The sequence below is a fragment of the Oryctolagus cuniculus genome, chromosome 13, assembly GCF_051225735.1.
Source record: "Oryctolagus cuniculus isolate XC-2025 breed Fujian yellow rabbit chromosome 13, ASM5122573v1, whole genome shotgun sequence".
Classification (NCBI taxonomy): domain Eukaryota; kingdom Metazoa; phylum Chordata; class Mammalia; order Lagomorpha; family Leporidae; genus Oryctolagus; species Oryctolagus cuniculus.
Window position 1 is genome coordinate 908910 of NC_142879.1, and position 18005 is coordinate 926914.

An 18005-nucleotide genomic window follows, 5' to 3' on the forward strand; every position below is an offset into this window, starting at 1 on the left:
TGCCTGAGTCTGTGGCAACACCTTTGTGACCCAGGACCTGGCCCCGCCCATCCCTGGGCCTCACCCTTCTCTGGTCCCACCCCTCTGTGGTCCTTATCCCTCTCTGGCCCCGCCCCTCTCTGGCCCCACGCCCTCTGGTCCCGAGGTGCTGGCTCTGTGCTGAACAAGGGGCCCATTTGCTCAAACCCAACCGGGCCGGATGGATCGTTTTAGAAAATCTACGCCCCAGGGCTCGGTGCTGCTCCTGCAGTGCCCGCATCCCCTGTGGGCACCGGCTCCAGTCCCGGCTGCTCTACTTCCGATCCAGTTCCCTGCTAGTGGCCCGGGAAAGCATTGGAAGATGGCCCGAGTGCTTCCAGGAAGGAGCTCCTGGCTCCTGGCTTTGGCCTGGCCCAGCCCTGGCTGTTGTAGCCGTGTGGGGAGGATCTCTGTGTGTCTCTTCCTGTCTTGGTGCAACTCTGACTTTCAAATGAATAAATAAATATTCCAAAAAGAGGAAAATCCTGCACCCCTCCCCCACCCCAGCCCCTGGGTCCGCAGACGGGAGCCCGTAGTTTCTTCCCTTTTGATTTTTATTTATTTATTACAGGCGGAGAGGGGCAACAGACACAGAGCTCCACCCACGAGTCACTGCCCAGGGCCCACAGGCACCAGAGCTGGGAGCCTGGGAGCCAGGAGCTCTCCCGGGGGCTCCCCGTGGCTGGCAGGCGCCCGGCTATCACCCTCACGGGGTGTTTGTGGGCACTGAACTGCAGCCAGGAACTGGGCCTGGGACCCCGCGCTCCGGGCGTCCCAGCTGCTCGGCCACACGCCCGCCCTGGGGCGTGCAAGTGAGCACGTCCCAAGGTGGGCTGTCACACCCGCGCACGACAATGCTTCCTGATGGCTCTCAGTTTCCACTCAAACAGAGCTGAGGCCATTCATAATTCAAAAAAAAGTCAGGAATCACAAAGCCCAAACTAGGAACATGCCAGAGGAGGGACTACGCGGTCTGAGGGTGGAGGGACCAGGATCTGACGGAGGAGGGACCAGGATCTGATGGAGGAGGGGCCAGGATCTGATGGAGGAGGGACCAGGATCTGAGGGAGGAGGGGCCAGGATCTGATGGGGGAGGGACCAGGATCTGAGGGAGGAGGGGCCAGGATCTGATGGGGGAGGGACCAGGATGTGATGGAGCAGGGACCAGAACTGATGGAGGAGGGACCAGGATCTGAGGGAGGAGGGGCCAGGATCTGATGGAGGAGGGACCAGGATGTGAGGGAGGAGGGCCAGGATCTGAGGGAGGAGGACGTCCCATTTAAACAGCAGCCCTCATGCTGGGTCATTGCCAGAGGGGAGAGTAGATCCACAGAGGACACAAGTCTCAGACTCAGCCAGGTGCACGGCGGCCATCACCTCGGGTGTCTCAGCACAGAGCAAAGGCCAGGCCTGCTGCCCTCCCTGGGCCCATGCACACAGGGGCCAGGCCTGCTGCCCTCCCTGGGCCCATGCACACAGGGGCCAGGCCTGCTGCCCTCCCTGGGCCCATGCACACAGGGGCCAGGCCTGCTGCCCTCCCTGGGCCCATGCACACAGGGGCCAGGCCTGCTGCCCTCCCTGGGCCCATGCACACAGGGGCCAGGCCTGCTGCCCTCCCTGGGCCCATGCACACAGGGGCCAGGCCTGCTGCCCTCCCTGGGCCCATGCACACAGGGGCCAGGCCTGCTGCCCTCCCTGGGCCCATGCACACAGGGGCCAGGCCTGCTGCCCAGCCTGGGCCCATGCACACAGGGGCCAGGCCTGCTGCCCAGCCTGGGCCCATGCACACAGGGGCCAGGCCTGCTGCCCAGCCTGGGCCCATGCACACAGGGGCCAGGCCTGCTGCCCAGCCTGGGCCCATGCACACAGGGGCCAGGCCTGCTGCCCAGCCTGGGCCCATGCACACAGGGGCCAGGCCTGCTGCCCTCCCTGGGCCCATGCACACAGGGGCCAGGCCTGCTGCCCTCCCTGGGCCCATGCACACAGGGGCCAGGCCTGCTGCCCTCCCTGGGCCCATGCACACAGGGGCCAGGCCTGCTGCCCAGCCTGGGCCCATGCACACAGGGGCCAGGCCTGCTGCCCTCCCTGGGCCCATGCACACAGGGGCCAGGCCTGCTGCCCTCCCTGGGCCCATGCACACAGGGGCCAGGCCTGCTGCCCAGCCTGGGCCCATGCACACAGGGGCCAGGCCTGCTGCCCTCCCTGGGCCCATGCACACAGGGGCCAGGCCTGCTGCCCTCCCTGGGCCCATGCACACAGGGGCCAGGCCTGCTGCCCAGCCTGGGCCCATGCACACAGGGGCCAGGCCTGCTGCCCTCCCTGGGCCCATGCACACAGGGGCCAGGCCTGCTGCCCTCCCTGGGCCCATGCACACAGGGGCCAGGCCTGCTGCCCAGCCTGGGCCCATGCACACAGGGGCCAGGCCTGCTGCCCAGCCTGGGCCCATGCACACAGGGGCCAGGCCTGCTGCCCTCCCTGGGCCCATGCACACAGGGGCCAGGCCTGCTGCCCTCCCTGGGCCCATGCACACAGGGGCCAGGCCTGCTGCCCAGCCTGGGCCCTTGCACACAGGGGCCAGGCCTGCTGCCCAGCCTGGGCCCATGCACACAGGGGCCAGGCCTGCTGCCCTCCCTGGGCCCATGCACACAGGGGCCAGGTCTGCTGCCCTCCCTGGGCCCTTGCACACAGGGGCCAGGCCTGCTGCCCTCCCTGGGCCCATGCACACAGGGGCCAGGCCTGCTGCCCTCCCTGGGCCCATGCACACAGGGGCCAGGCCTGCTGCCCTCCCTGGGCCCATGCACACAGGGGCCAGGCCTGCTGCCCTCCCTGGGCCCATGCACACAGGGGCCAGGCCTGCTGCCCTCCCTGGGCCCATGCACACAGGGGCCAGGCCTGCTGCCCAGCCTGGGCCCATGCACACAGGGGCCAGGCCTGCTGCCCTCCCTGGGCCCATGCACACAGGGGCCAGGCCTGCTGCCCTCCCTGGGCCCATGCACACAGGGGCCAGGCCTGCTGCCCTCCCTGGGCCCATGCACACAGGGGCCAGGCCTGCTGCCCAGCCTGGGCCCATGTACACAGGGGCCAGGTCTGCTGCCCAGCCTGGGCCCATGCACACAGGGGCCAGGCCTGCTGCCCTCCCTGGGCCCATGCACACAGGGGCCAGGCCTGCTGCCCTCCCTGGGCCCATGCACACAGGGGCCAGGCCTGCTGCCCAGCCTGGGCCCATGCACACAGGGGCCAGGCCTGCTGCCCTCCCTGGGCCCATGCACACAGGGGCCAGGCCTGCTGCCCTCCCTGGGCCCATGCACACAGGGGCCAGGCCTGCTGCCCAGCCTGGGCCCATGTACACACGGGCCAGGCCTGCTGCCCTCCCTGGGCCCATGCACACAGGGGCCAGGCCTGCTGCCCTCCCTGGGCCCATGCACACAGGGGCCAGGCCTGCTGCCCTCCCTGGGCCCATGCACACAGGGGCCAGGCCTGCTGCCCTCCCTGGGCCCATGCACACAGGGGCCAGGCCTGCTGCCCTCCCTGGGCCCATGCACACAGGGGCCAGGCCTGCTGCCCTCCCTGGGCCCATGCACACAGGGGCCAGGCCTGCTGCCCTCCCTGGGCCCATGCACACAGGGGCCAGGCCTGCTGCCCTCCCTGGGCCCATGCACACAGGGGCCAGGCCTGCTGCCCTCCCTGGGCCCATGCACACAGGGGCCAGGCCTGCTGCCCTCCCTGGGCCCATGCACACAGGGGCCAGGCCTGCTGCCCTCCCTGGGCCCATGCACACAGGGGCCAGGCCTGCTGCCCTCCCTGGGCCCATGCACACAGGGGCCAGGCCTGCTGCCCTCCCTGGGCCCATGCACACAGGGGCCAGGCCTGCTGCCCTCCCTGGGCCCATGCACACAGGGGCCAGGCCTGCTCCTCTACTGGGGACGTGTCCACACACACGGGGCCAGGCCTGCTCCTCTACTGGGGACGCGTCCACACACACGGGGCCAGGCCTGCTCCTCTACCTGGGGACGTGTCCACACACACGGGGCCAGGCCTGCTGCCCTCCCTGGGCCCATGCACACAGGGGCCAGGCCTGCTGCCCTCCCTGGGCCCATGCACACAGGGGCCAGGCCTGCTGCCCTCCCTGGGCCCATGCACACAGGGGCCAGGCCTGCTGCCCTCCCTGGGCCCATGCACACAGGGGCCAGGCCTGCTGCCCTCCCTGGGCCCATGCACACAGGGGCCAGGCCTGCTGCCCTCCCTGGGCCCATGCACACAGGGGCCAGGCCTGCTGCCCTCCCTGGGCCCATGCACACAGGGGCCAGGCCTGCTGCCCTCCCTGGGCCCATGCACACAGGGGCCAGGCCTGCTGCCCAGCCTGGGCCCATGCACACAGGGGCCAGGCCTGCTGCCCTCCCTGGGCCCATGCACACAGGGGCCAGGCCTGCTGCCCTCCCTGGGCCCATGCACACAGGGGCCAGGCCTGCTGCCCTCCCTGGGCCCATGCACACAGGGGCCAGGCCTGCTCCTCTACTGGGGACGTGTCCACACACACGGGGCCAGGCCTGCTCCTCTACTGGGGACGCGTCCACACATCGGGGCCAGGCCTGCTCCTCTACCTGGGGACGTGTCCACACACACGGGGCCAGGCCTGCTGCCCTCCCTGGGCCCATGCACACAGGGGCCAGGCCTGCTGCCCTCCCTGGGCCCATGCACACAGGGGCCAGGCCTGCTGCCCTCCCCAGGACACCTCCACACATGGGGCCAGGCCTGCTCCTCTACTGGGGACGCGTCCACACACGGGGCCAGGAGTGGGCGGGAGTCCTGGGCAGGGGACAGAGAGACTCAAGGCCAGGTGAGCTGTGCGGAGACCGCAGGGGTTGATCTGGGCTCAAGGACAGGTGGGCTGCATCCAGCAGCAGTGAGAAGAGGGGGGGTCCTGCGGAGCGCAGCGGCGGCCTGGGCAGCTCCGTGGCCAGCGGTGTGGCCAGCTGAGAGGGCTCCCTGCTGGCCTTGCACCTGGGCGACTCGCTGGCCCTCCCGGGCCCTGGGTTCCAGGGCTGTGGCTGGGGTGTGGATGGCAGCCCCCCCCCGGGAGCTCCGTGGGGGCTGTGACGTCCTTGCCGGGGCCTGTCCCACACGGGCAGCCGCCACAGCAGAGCACCTGCCACCGAGCACCCTGAGCCCTGCCGGGTGGAGGCACTGGAGCGGGCGAGACCAAGGCCTCCCTGCGGGCTGCAGAAGACGCACTCACCCTCCAGGAGGGAGCCCCCTGCCGGGCCCTGCAGTGGGCCGCAGGGCTCAGCGTCTGTCGTGCTCTCCCCCTGCCCAGAGCCGGCTGGGGAGTGCCACACAGGGGGCTCGGGGACACAGACTCACCGGGGCGCCTCCCCTCTGCACCTGCGAGTGTGACCGCAGAAATGGAGGGTTCTTGTCTTCTCCCAAGGAAGAATTCAGGCGTGAGACAGAGTAGTGGAAAGTAAAGTAACAAGGTTTATTAGGGAAGGGACATCCACAGGAACAGATGGGCACCTCTCCAGACAGGACCTGAGAGAGAGTGCGGTCGCTCGGACAGGGGAAGGAGCGAGGTTACACGGTTGAGTGGAGAGATTACACCCAGCCAGGCAGGCGGGCGGCTCAGCAGAGAGGCCGAGGGCTGAGCGCGCCAGCCATCCGGTTGAGGCCGGGGAGGGGGGGGGTTTAAGGGGATGGGTCTTTGTCTTCACACATTTCCTCCTGAAACAAAGGATTTTATGGCTGTAAATATTAAGAAGCTCCTATCTGAGTTTTCCCTTGAAGGTATCAGACAGGAGGAAGCCTAGCTGGTGCCGTCCTGGGTTCAGAGGAAGGGTGAGCAGGACCCCCTAGAGAACCGGGATCCATCCGGAGCAGGGTGTTTGAGATGCAGATCCTGGGCTGCACCTGGGAGACTGTGGGAGATTTGTCAGGCAGAAGGGGCAGGGACCTCCACCTGGCAGGTTGTCAGGTGGAAGGGGGCAGGGCAGGATGCAAATACCCGGCTGCCCCTGAAACACTGTCAGGATGACTCTGAGATGCAGATGCTTATGCTGGACATAGACGTCTTCTCTTTAGGCCTGTCACACGCACGTAAGCTCATATCTGACTTCCCACCTGACAAGAGCACCTGTATTTGAAGGCCAGAAACTTTCCGAATAAACCGAGTGGAAACGGATACTTCAGCGAATCCAGAGAAGGGACGAGGGGTGCGGGACCAGCAGCTCCTGGCCCCACGGCTGTGCCAGCAGCTGCCACGATTCTGGCTTCCACGCGATGCTGCGCAGCCGTGGGGAGATATCCCAAAGAAAGAATTCAGACAGCACCAAAGCCAAGACTGCGTGGCCAAGGCTGGCCACAGGGGGGCAGCAGAGGATGGGAAAGGACTCAGCTCCCTAGGGCTCCGGTGTGCAATCAGCATTGGGCGAGCCTCCTGTGAGTCCCTGGCCCTGTCCCGGGTGTAGACCGCACAGGCCAGCCTGGGCATCGTTCGTTTTAATATTCACACTCTTAATGGACACAACTCGACCAAACTCTGCCACAAATTCTGAGACATTTCAAGCCGTGTGGGATCGGCAGCGGAAGCCATCGGCAGTGCACCTCACGGGGCCCAGCCCTGGCTCTGCAGGGACAAAGGGAGGCAGCATCTGCTCCACGGAGCTGCTGCTGGGAGCCGGGCAGGGCCTGCGGTAGAGACCACGCTGGGGTCGGGTTCCCTGGGCAGGCTCCCCTGGGAGACCTGGACCTGGGACGCCATGGCAGGTGTTTGAAGGGCGGGGGAGGGAGTGGGGGAGAGTGGCCCTGGGTGGGGCGGGGGCAGAGCCCTGGTCCTGAGACCCCGGCTGCAGGCTGTGGCTGCGTGGGCCTGGGTGAGTCACTGAGACCCCTCCCCCCGAAACAACTCATGCTGGACTGGTCAGTGGTCCATTCTCCCCACCTGCCACGTGCCCGTAAAGCCCACCTTCAGGGCGCCCAGTATGCGCTGGGGGCAGGAGCCGCGTCCGAGAGCCTTGTGCGTCCTGGGGGCGCCGCCGCCTCCAGGAAGCAGAGCTGGGCCCGGGCTCCCCAGCCATGAACTGAGGCCACCGTGACTGGTGGCGCAGACGCTGGCTTCAGCTTTGGGTGGGCACAGGGCATGCGCTCAGTAGGCACCCAGTAGGAGGTGGCGGGAATGGGAGAGGGTCCTGCCCCTCCCGTGAGCCGCCTTCTGTCCAGGGTCCCACGCAGAACCCCCTGTCCAGGCTTAGGGTGTGGTGCTGGGGTCCATGCAGGCTAACGGCAGGGGCAGCAGAGCTCCGCATGTGCCCAGCTCGTGCTGGCAGCTGTTTCAACACAGGGACACGTGTGTAGGTGGCAGGCACCAGAGACGGAGGAGAGGGGCTGGCAGCATGGGTGGGGCGGGGGTGGGGAGTTGACACCTGCCACCCCCCCCCAGCGCTGGCTCCCCGCCCGGTGGGCAGAGAGCAACGTGGACGTGATGTCACACAGGCCGAGTCCAAGCCTGCACACAGCAGCCCAGCCCACGTGAACCAAGTCACAGTCCTGCGGCCTTGCTGGGACCCAAGCCCTCCGCTCCATTCTGCCCACGGCGCCACACCCACGCGCTGCACAATGGATTTTATTGTTTGTGTGACAGGAACACGCACACAGAAGCACGGAAACCGGGGTGTCCACAGCACTCCCACCACGGCAACCAGCTCCGGCTGGGGCCAGCCAGTGAGCAGAGAGCTGGCCAGCTCCGAGTCCCCTCGCGCTCAGAGGCACAGGCAGGGACGGGGGGTCAGCCGCACCCTGCGAGGTTCTCCAGTGGACAGAGGCAGAGGCCATAGCCACAGTGGCCAAGAAGCGCTGCCACCAACACGGGTGCCCAGCGCCCACGACCACGGAGACGCTGCCACCAACACAGACACTGAGCGCCGGCACAAAGCCGGCACCGAGCTGCACTCACAGGGCTACTTCCGGGGGCACCAAGGGGCTCCCAGGCCTGGGCTCCTGGGCAGGGATCAGCTTGGGGAGGCCGAGGTGCCACTGCGTCCCAGCATCTGCGTCCCATCCCAGGTGGCCGCGGGCCTGCCCTCGGCTCCCCAACACCCGCACCTCTTCCTCCCTGTGCTGGGTTCCGGGACATCCAGGGACGCCCCTCCCCCCACTCTCCTGCCGGCCTGTGGGTAGGGCTGGCTGCTTCCACGGGCTCCCACGGGGTCCTCAGGAGCCCCACTCACGGGGAAGGGCCCCGCTGCACCACAGCCCAAGGCCACCCGCAGAGACCACCGAGAGCAGCTGACCACCGTCCCGTGGGCTCACAGGCCGAGCTCTGGGCCGTCAGGTCCTCAGCCTGGGTCAGGGCCACACTGCTCGCTGGCCTGGAGGAGCCTGTGGGGCTGGACACGCGGTCCAAGCAGAGGCCCTGGGTGGCCACAGGCCGGTGAGGGCAGGTGAGGGCGTGCCGCCTGCAGGGCCCCTTCCCTGCACTGGGCGAGGACTGGGCAGCCCAGGGCACCCTGTGTTTCCCAGCCGCTCCCCCAGAGCCCCGCCCACAGCCTCCTTCATGCCCGGGGCTCTGTGCACGGGGTGGGGTCCGTGTATCGGAGGAGGGGGCTCCAGTAGCCGTGACCTCTCCGACCTTTGCCATGGCTGCACACTGCTTTGCAGAACCCGCGCGGGGGAGAGGGCAGCCCGGGGAGGGGGCTGCCCGGGCTCAGGTGTGTGAAGGCCGGGGTGGGGCTCCGGTGGCCAGGTCCCGGTAGGCGGGCGACTGCAGGAAGCGCGGGTAGGAGTCTTTCTCCATCAGTGTCCGCGCCTTGCCCTGCGCCACATCGAAACAGGCGGCCGTGGCGCCCTCCAGGTTCCTCTTGGTCAGCTCCCGCGTCTCATGGTCGAGGTTCACCTGGGTCAGGGCAGGCACGGTGAGCGGGGGGACAGGACGGGCTCCTGGGTCCTTGCCAGCCGCTTCTCAGCCCAGGGCCCGGCCCCGCTCCAGGGGCGTCCCTGTTCTCAATTCACAGGTGCACACAGGACGTCGGGAGGGAGAAGCCCGCTCTGTCCCCTGCCTGCGCAGCCCTGGACAAGCCCCCAGTGCTGCCATGCTCCCCCCCAGCCTGCCAGGACCCAACCAGGCTGAGGGCACCGCTGCTGCCCTCCCCGTGACCCAGAGGGACAGCCACGGTGCCACCTGTCACCTGCCCACTGCCCACTGCCACCCGCCCACCGCCCACCTGTCACCTGTCCATCTGTCACTTGCCCACCTGTCCACCAACCACCTGTCTACCAGCCCACTGCCACCTGCCCATCTGCCACCTGTCCCCTGCCCACCTGTCCCCTGTCCACTGCCCACCGCCCCCACCCACCTGCCCACCCTCCCCCCCTGCTCTCGGCCCGCGGCACTCTGGCCTCCGTGCCTGCCCCTCGCAGTTGCCGTGTCTGACAGCCGCTCCTGATCCCTCACGAGGGGAGAGGCCGGCCTCCTCCAGGACAGGCCGCTGGACACTCCCCCCGGAGGAGCCAGGTCAGTCCCGTGGGCATCTGTTCAACGGCTCCGGGCATCACTGTGCAGGGAGGGCCTCTCGCTGTGGCCCTGTGACCACTGCGGTGTCCTGGGTGTAACTGGAGCCCCGGACCAGAGGTGCTCAGACACGAAACGCAGATGCAGAGCCAAGGGTCACCATGTCTGTCCACCAGGTGGCGCCACGGACTTTGTCAAACCCACGGAGGGACGGCTGACCTGGGGCCAGGGAAGGCGTGGGACAACAGCTGGCCAACTCCCCGGGCGGTGGGTGGAGCCCCCAAGCAGGTGTCCTAGGGGTGCACAGAGGCCGGCCGTGGGCACAGCACCCAGGGCTGGCTCAGAGCCTGGCCTTCGCCTCTGAGCCTGGCTCTCAGTGGGGAGGGAGCAGGGGCCCTGCGGGGCGCTGACCTCTCGCGGGGCCTCTGTGCAAATGAACTCCTCGAAGATCCTGCGGGCCCTGGAGGCCAGCTTGGCCGCCGACCGTGTCTTCTTGAAGTCCTCGCAGGCCAGCCAGAACTCCAGGTTCTCCTCACTGAACTCCGTCTTGAGGAAGGCGCGGAAGGCGGCCACTCCCTCTGGGGTTAGGGGAGGAGGGGGAGGGTCAGCGGGAAAGACAGCAGCTGCAGGCAGAGGCTCCATTCTTAGGACGTCACCCCCCACCCCCCGGCCCTGCCTTTGTGTTCCCCGGGGGTCAGCGCCGGGCGCCCGGGGCCGTGGCCCCACTCACTTCTACTGCCCAGCAGCAGGTCGAACGACTCCCTCCAGCCCAGCGTGTCTTCCGAGGGCTTCCCGCTGCAAACAGCCACCGTGTCACATTTTCAGGAAAACAAGGGCACGGCCAAGCCCACACAAACCCCAGCACTCAGGACAAGGCGCTCGGCGGCAGGCGGCAGTCCCACACGCAGGGGTCCGTCCCACGGGCAGTTCCAGCCTCCGTCCTGTGTCCAGGCCGCCGCTCCCTGACTCCCACATGCCCAGAGCCCAGCGCCTGGCGCAGCCGACACCCAGGAGGGGAGGGCTCCCCGGCCAGGTGCACAGGCGCCCTGGAGGCTGAGCCACTGCCAGGCCCACGTGCCCTGGCTGCAGTCACCGCCAGGGGCTTGGGGCCCTGCAGCCTCCCACCCCCACCCCCGCAGCCGGTCCTGCAGCCCCTACCTCTCTCTGCTGGGCTTCCTGGGGTCGCTGCCCGCAGGGGGGCTCAGCTCCGGTCCCTGAAGGAAGTCGCCCAGGCGCGCCTTGAACTCTTTGGCTCTGCAAGATAAACCCAGAGCTCGCAGGGGCTCCCCATGCGCTCGGCCAACACCGGGGCTCGCAGCGCCGGCCCTCCAGTCTGCAGCAGCGCCCCCTGCCGCCTCCTGCTCCGCACTGCCAGGGATCCGGGTTCTCGGGCCTCGGAGAAGGCTCCCTTTGTGTGCACGGCCGGCGGCCTCCGCCCTACCTCAGTCCAAAGCCCACAGGCCGGAGAGCTGGCCCGCCCCCACCTCCCGTGGCCCCACAGGCCCCCTCACCTCTCCAGGCAGGAGGCGGGGAACGCGCTCAGGGTGCGGCACATGGCTGTCACCAGGGAGGGTGCGAGCTTTGCAGGGCCAACAGGTACACCCGGCTACTTCTGGCCCTGAGCGCTGCGGCTTTTGTGCCCTCGGCGAAGGCGGGGCTGACACCACCGGCCAATCGCGGAGCTGGTCAAGAGCCGCCAGCCAATCAGAGAGCCGGGCCGGGCGCGGCACCTCTTTCCCACGGCGGCCTGGGGAAGGCACAGCTAGTGGGGTCTGCATGTGCTGGGCGCTTGGCACCTACGCAGGGAAGTGCGGGTGTGGGGCGTGTGCTGACCGGGAAGCCGAAGCTCCCAGACGGCAGCTCCTCCCGGGCTCAGGGTTGGATCCCTAGGGAGCGGGTGCCAGGGCCCACGCGCTAATCTGGGTCAGGGCAGGTGGGCGTGGTGTGGCGGCCAGAGCAGCTGGGAGGCCTCCCCTCTCCCCACTCCTGGCCCGCTGGGTCCCCAAGATGCAGACGCAGCACCCTGATCCCAGGGCTGTGGTGAGCACAGGGTCACTGCCCCTGGCAGCGGGCAGAGGACCAAGGGGCAGGGGGCTCAGGGGCCTTGGGGGCGTCCCTCCTGCCGGCCCAGGCTCCTGTTGGGCTGGTGTGGATGCACGTGTGGCAGCGAGGGTCTCAGCACCGCCCTGCCCACACAGCCTGCAGCTCTGGTGCCGCAGGCCCCAGGGCCCGCCCTGAGTGTGCAGTGCAGGCGTGGTGGCGCTCTCCATGCCCAGCCTGCCCCTGGTGCCAGCGCCGGAGCATGGATAGCCCAGGTTGAGTCAGCCGCAGGAGGACTGCGGACAGCAGCCGCTGGCAGGTTGGCACAGCAGATCAAGGCGTCCAGCGCTGGTTCAGGTCGCGGCCGCTCTGCTTCCGGTTTGACCCCTGCTGATGCCCATGGCCCCAGTAGTCGGGCCCCTGCTGCTCCCGTGGGAGACCAGGCTGGAGCCCCAGGCTCCTGGCTCAGCCTGGCCCCGTCCTGTCCACAAGCCGCGGAAGCAGCACGGGTTTCTCTCCCCCTTGTGGTGCTGGGCGGCTGCTGCCTGCAGCGCCCTGGACGCGCAGAAGCTGAGGGGCCACAAGCCCCAGGTCCCCAGCTGCAGAGCGGAGGGGAAGGACCCCATGCCCAAGGCCACCTCCGCGTGCTGCGCCTCCTCTGCAGGCAGAGGCTTCCTGAAATTCGAGTGCACCCCAAATCCGTGTCTGCCCCAGCAGTGACCTGGAAGCCTGCGGCAGGGCTGTGAACCCAGCAGGCCCACCTGGGACCAACCCGATCTCGCCTCCTCCTGCCATTCCCGCAGCAGGGATCACGGGACAGCGCTGCGGGCTGAGGCCTGGACTCCCACAGTGCCCAGCCACACCACCTGTGCCTCCTCTGCCCTCCAACCCCACCCGAGCGTTCCCATGGGGCTTTGTCTATCAGGACAGGGGAGGACGTGAAAACTGCTGTGTCCAGCCTGGCACGGATGACCCAGGGCAGTGCGCACGCAGCTCCAGCTGTGGCTCTGCAGAGAGCCCTTCCTCCCCTAAGGCCCTCGGCTAACGTCTGGGCTGGCCGCGCTGCAGGATCTCTCCCCATTGGCTCAGGGAGCCCCTGGCCCACCCCTGGAGGGGAGCCAGACCCTCAGCCCCCAGAGCCTCGGGGATGCCCCACCCTCCTGGACCGCCTGCAGGTGGACAGAGCGCTGTCTCTGGTGTGGCTGCTCATGGGCGCAGCACCTGCTGCTCTGTGGGCTTGTCTGCCCAGCTGTGGGATATGGGTCACCCCCTCCACACCCTGAGTGCACCTGCCTCCAGGCTCCTGAATCCCCTGAGCATGGTACGCAGGGCCCTAGGCCTCCCCTGTGCCATCCACAGACACTCATGCCCCACCCCCGCCATCTCACTGACCCAGGGCGACCAAGGGGCCATCTGGTCCCAACACTGCCCCCCAAGCAGGAGACCTGCCTGAGACCCCCAGGGTCTGGATGGCCTCCTGGTCCCACGGTGCCCAGGCAGGTGCTGCCCCCAAGCTTGTGCCTCTGTGCACAGGCAAGAAGCCAGCACGGGGTCCCACAGATGCTGCTGGCCACGCGGGAGGCAGGGACCTGGCCCCAACGCCTCCCAGTCTCCAGCCAGGGCAGCAGCGACGCTGGACCCGGGAGGGCACACCCTGGGCTCACCTGGGAGCCACAAGCCCGGGCACACTGGTCCCACTGCTGGGGTCAGGGCCCGCCCTCTGCCTGTGCCTTCCTGCTCAGAGCCCTCTGGGAGTCTGGGCTGTCAGCGGCAGGCGGGGCAGGGCGGGGGTGGGGCGGCAGGGGCTCCCAGCTCAGCAGCCAGGCAGCCAGGCTGTGTGGCGCCCCCCCCCCCCGCCCCCCCGCCCCGCGGGGAGGAAGCCGGGACACGTGGGAGTGCAGCAGGCAGGGTGGGCGGGCGCAGGAGGCCCTGCAGAGGCCCAGCGGCAGCTGGCCTGGAAACGGCTGCAGGTGGCCGTGCATGACGTCTCGCGGAGACCGGCGCCAGCAGGGCCACGCGCTGAGCTGTGTGACGGCCGCGCCTGCCTCACTGGCCGTGTGGCTGCAGGGTCCCACATCCCCAGCCTCCCGGGTGCCCTCCCTGGCTCCTCTCTGCCCAGTGGGGGTGCTGCCTGGGGCTGGGCCTGGACCCCCTGCCCGGCTCCCGCTGCGGCCTGCCCAGAGCCACAGCCTGTGTGCCACCTGAGTACCACGTCCAGGATGGCACCGTGCCCTGGGCACTGCCCCCATCTGCCCACGAGGTGGTGCTGGTTAATGACCTCTGTGCGCCTGCAGTGACTTCTGTGAGGGGCCACACGCGCCCCGGTAGCCCTGGCTCCCCCCATCTGCTCTGATGGCCCTGGCCCCCCCACCAAGCGTCCCAGTGGCCCTCACTCTCCCCCCACCCCATGCGCCCCAGGTGGCCTTGTTCCCTCCCTTCCCTGTAGGCTCTGCTCTGACGCCTGTCCCTCAAGCATCCAGAGCCCGCGTGGGTCCCCTCCCCCAGTTACCTGCCCACCCCCTCGCGGCAGCATGAGGACCTGCGTGGATCGGGCATACCTGGGCAGTTGGGAGACCCTCGCCCCTGGTGCCTCCCCAGGGGCTGGCCTGTGGGGCCTGGACGGGACAGGAAAGGGGACGAAGGACCCGCTTGCTCACTCGCTCTCTGGCTCTTCCTTTTCTAGCCAGACACCGCAGAGTGCCAAGTGCCGAGTGCCAGTCCAGCCCAGCACCCTGCTGACGGCCTGGGAAGGCAGCGGACGACGGAGGACGGCCCAAGCGCTTGGGCCCCCGCATCCACACGGAGACCAGGGGAGTTCCGGGCTCCTGGCTTCGGCCTGGACATTTGGGAGTGACCAACACACGGGAAAACTAACTCTCTCTCTCTCTCTGCTTTCAAATACACGAAGCCCTCATTTGAAAGCGCCATGGGGCAATGGCAGGTGAAGGCGTCCCGGAGTGGCACGCGGTTCCGCAGAGCAGCGGGGGGCGGCGCCGGTGCTGCCGCCGCTGTGCCACGCGCGTGATTTGCAAGCGCGTGCCCTGCAGTGATTGTATTCAGAACCAAGTATGTGAGGAAATATGTTTAAAAACGAACACTCCTGGTCACGTGTGTGGAAGCCACGCTGGCGGATAATGAGGGAGGGAGAGCCGCGAGCAGCTGTGGGTCTCGGGCCCCTCGCCTGACTCACGGGGTCATCTCTGGGGTTGAAGTCCTAGTTCACGTGTGAAGGGCCCAGGGCAGCGCCCGGTACGCGGGATCCTTCTGTGCCCGCCCCCCAGCACTGGGAGCCGTGATGGCTGTTCAAGGCCACCGTGGGGGGACTCTGTCCTGGTTCTCGCCGTCTGAAGACAAGCGTGCTGAGCCCACGGCCCTGGTCCACTTTCTTGGGGACGGCAGCTTCCAGGGGTGGCCCAGGTACCCACAGTGGGGCCCCCACTGCACCCAGCCTGCTGAGCAGAGCCGCTGCGTTCTGACCACACAGAACCGGCCCCCGGCCCCGGGGAGCACATCCAGACCCCGCAGGGCTTTGGGACCTGGGGAGGGTCCCAAAGCCTGGGTCCTGAAAGCCTCTGGTGAGGACAGAGACTGACACGGGGGCGCCACGGGCGGCACCCAGCATTTCAGCTCTGGCTCGGTCGCCAGGTCCCCAGGGCCTCCAGGGGGTCCCAGCGTCCTGGGCAAGCCCCTCTTTCATTAATGCTGGAGCTCATGGGGCACAGGAGTGAAGGAGATGCGGCCCCAGGCCCTGGCGTGGGGACACGTGGTGAGTCCCTCCTGGAGAGCTCAGGGCGTCCCTGGGCTGTGGTGGGCTCCTGGCCCGGCTCCCCAGGGGCTGGGGGTGGGAGAGAAGGCTGGGTCCTGGCTGGAGGGGGAGCACAAGGCTGCCAGGCTCCTGCAGGCTCGGGAGCAGGCTGCGTGGGGTGGGGGAGGGCACCAGGGGAAGGCAGAGCCTGTCGCCATGGCAACAGGAAGGGCTCTGCCAGGATGGGCACCCAGAGGGCCGGTGCAGCCTTTGCTGTCCACCGCCGGCGTCTTTTCCCTTCTGATGGGAAGAGGGCAGGGGCTTGCTCTCAAGGAGAGCTCTGGAGAGAGCCGGGTGCCCTGTTCTCACGGCCGCCTTGTGTCCAGGGTGGCCGGCGTGTGTGGGCACCTGTGTGTGCTCCAAGCCGCCTTGTACAGGCGAGCACGGCAACCCCACTCCTCCACAGGCGGGGACAGGCACGGTCACGGTCGGAACCCAGGACTACAAGTCCAGGTCCCAGCTGAGGTCGTGAACTTTGAGACCACAGGAGCCCTGTAGGGGCAGTCCCGGCCCCCTCCTGCAGTGCCCTCCTAGAATGTTCCAGAATGCTCTCTCCATCTGCATCACAGCCTGATCTGTGTTCATCTGTCCAGTGCTGGAGCCAGGTTGACCTGAGTGACAGGACCCAGACCCCACCCCTGAGTGACAGGCCCAGACCCCTCTCCCCTGAGTGACAGGGCCCAGACCCCTCTCCTGAGTGACAGGGCTCAGACCCCTCTCCTGAGTGACAGGGCCCAGACCCCACCCCTGAGTGTCAGGCCCAGACCCCTCTCCCCTGAGTGACAGGGCCCAGACCCCTCTCCTAAGTGGAAGGGCCAGACCCCTATCACAAGTGACAGGGCCCAGACCCCTCCCCTGAGTGACAGGGCCCAGACCCCACCCCTGAGTGACAGGGCCCAGACCCCTCTCCTGAGTGACAGGGCCAGACCCCTCTCCTGAGTGACAGGGCCCAGACCCCTCTCCTGAGTGACAGGCCCAGACCCCACCCCTGAGTGACAGGCCCAGACCCCCTCTCCTGAGTGACAGGGCCCAGACCCCTCCCCTGAGTGACAGGGCCCAGACCCCTCCCCTGAGTGACAGGGCCAGACCCCTCCCCTGAGTGACAGGGCCCAGACCCCTCCCCTGAGTGACAGGGCAAGACCCCTCTCCTGAGTGACAGGGCCCAGATCTACTCCTGAGTGACATGGCCCAGACGCCCTCTCCTGAGTGACAGGACCAGACCCCTCCCCTGAGTGACAGGGCCAGACCCCTCCCCTGAGTGATAGGGCCCAGACCCCTCTCCTGAGTGACAGGACCAGACCCCTACCCTGAGTGACAGGCCCAGACCCCTCCCCTGAGTGATAGGGCCCAGACCCCTCTCCTGAGTGACAGGGCTCAGACCCCTCCCCTGAGTGACAGGCCCAGACCCCTCCCCTGAGTGACAGGCCCAGACCCCTCTCCTGAGTGACAGGGCCAGACCCCTCTCCTGAGTGACAGGGCCCAGACCCCACCCCTGAGTGACAGGGCCAGACCCCTATCACAAGTGACAGGGCCCAGACCCCCTCCCCTGACTGACAGCCCAGACCCCCTCCCCTGACTGACAGCCCAGACCCCTCTCCTGAGTGACAGGGCCCAGACCCCACCCCTGAGTGACAGGACCAGAACCCCTCTCCTGAGTGACAGGGCCCAGACCCCTCCCCTGAGTGACAGGCCCAGCCCCCTCTCTGAGTGACAGGGCCCAGCCCCCTCTCCTGAGTGTCAGGCCCAGACCCCTCCCCTGAGTGACAGGCCCAGCCCCCTCTCCTGAGTGACAGGGCTCAGACCCCCTCTCCTGAGTGACAGGGCCCAGACCCCTTCCCCTGAGTGACAGGCCCAGACCCCTCTCCTGAGTGACAGGGCCAGACCCCTCCCCTGAGTGACAGGGCCCAGACCCCTCCCCTGAGTGACAGTCCCAGCCTCCTTCCCCTGAGTGACAGGGCCCAGACCCCTTCCCCTGAGTGACAGGCCCAGACCCCTCTCCTGAGTGACAGGGCCAGACCCCTCCCCTGAGTGACAGGGCCCAGACCCCTCCCCTGAGTGACAGTCCCAGCCTCCTTCCCCTGAGTGACAGGGCCCAGCCCCCTCCCCTGAGTGACAGTCCCAGCCCTCTCTCCTGAGTGACAGGGCCAAGACCCCTCTCCTGAGTGACTGGGCCCCGACCTCTCTCCTGAGTGACAGGCCCAGATCCCCTCCCCTGAGTGTCAGGCCCAGACCCCTCCCCTGAGTGACAGGGCCCAGACCCCTCTCCTGAGTGACAGGGCCAGACCCCTATCACAAGTGACAGGGCCCAGACCCCCTCCCCTGACTGACAGCCCAGACCCCCTCCCCTGACTGACAGCCCAGACCCCCTCCCCTGACTGACAGCCCAGACCCCTCTCCTGAGTGACAGGGCCCAGACCCCTCCCCTGAGTGACAGGCCCAGCCCCCTCTCCTGAGTGTCAGGCCCAGACCCCTCCCCTGAGTGACAGGCCCAGCCCCCTCTCCTGAGTGACAGGGCTCAGACCCCCTCTCCTGAGTGACAGGGCCCAGACCCCTTCCCCTGAGTGACAGTCCCAGCCTCCTTCCCCTGAGTGACAGGGCCCAGCCCCCTCCCCTGAGTGACAGTCCCAGCCCTCTCTCCTGAGT

The 18005-nt window shown here is 68.1% G+C and overlaps 1 protein-coding gene across 1 annotated transcript; it reads right to left on the bottom strand.

The window, feature by feature from the left end:
- Positions 1–8573: 8573 nt before the first annotated feature.
- On the bottom strand, positions 8574–11164 carry RGS16 (regulator of G protein signaling 16). Its single transcript, XM_002724275.5, has 5 exons — positions 11029–11164; positions 10676–10771; positions 10248–10312; positions 9929–10095; positions 8574–8902 (listed from the first exon to the last, which is right to left on the bottom strand). Exons 1-5 carry the CDS (start codon positions 11070–11072, stop codon positions 8714–8716), a joined length of 561 nt encoding a protein of 186 aa, XP_002724321.1. The 5' UTR covers positions 11073–11164; the 3' UTR covers positions 8574–8713.
- Between the last annotated feature and the right edge of the window lie 6841 nt (positions 11165–18005).

Bases quoted from the DNA above. Each gene is read 5' to 3' on its own strand.
- RGS16 (XM_002724275.5), bottom strand. From the start codon at position 11,072: ATGTGCCGCACCCTGAGCGCGTTCCCCGCCTCCTGCCTGGAGAG. The intron at 10,772-11,028 runs GTGAGGGGGCCT...TTTATCTTGCAG, and splicing joins CCCGCCTCCTGCCTGGAGAG to AGCCAAAGAGTTCAAGGCGC. The intron at 8,903-9,928 runs GTCAGCGCCCCG...GCCCTGACCCAG, and splicing joins GCACAGAGGCCCCGCGAGAG to GTGAACCTCGACCATGAGAC.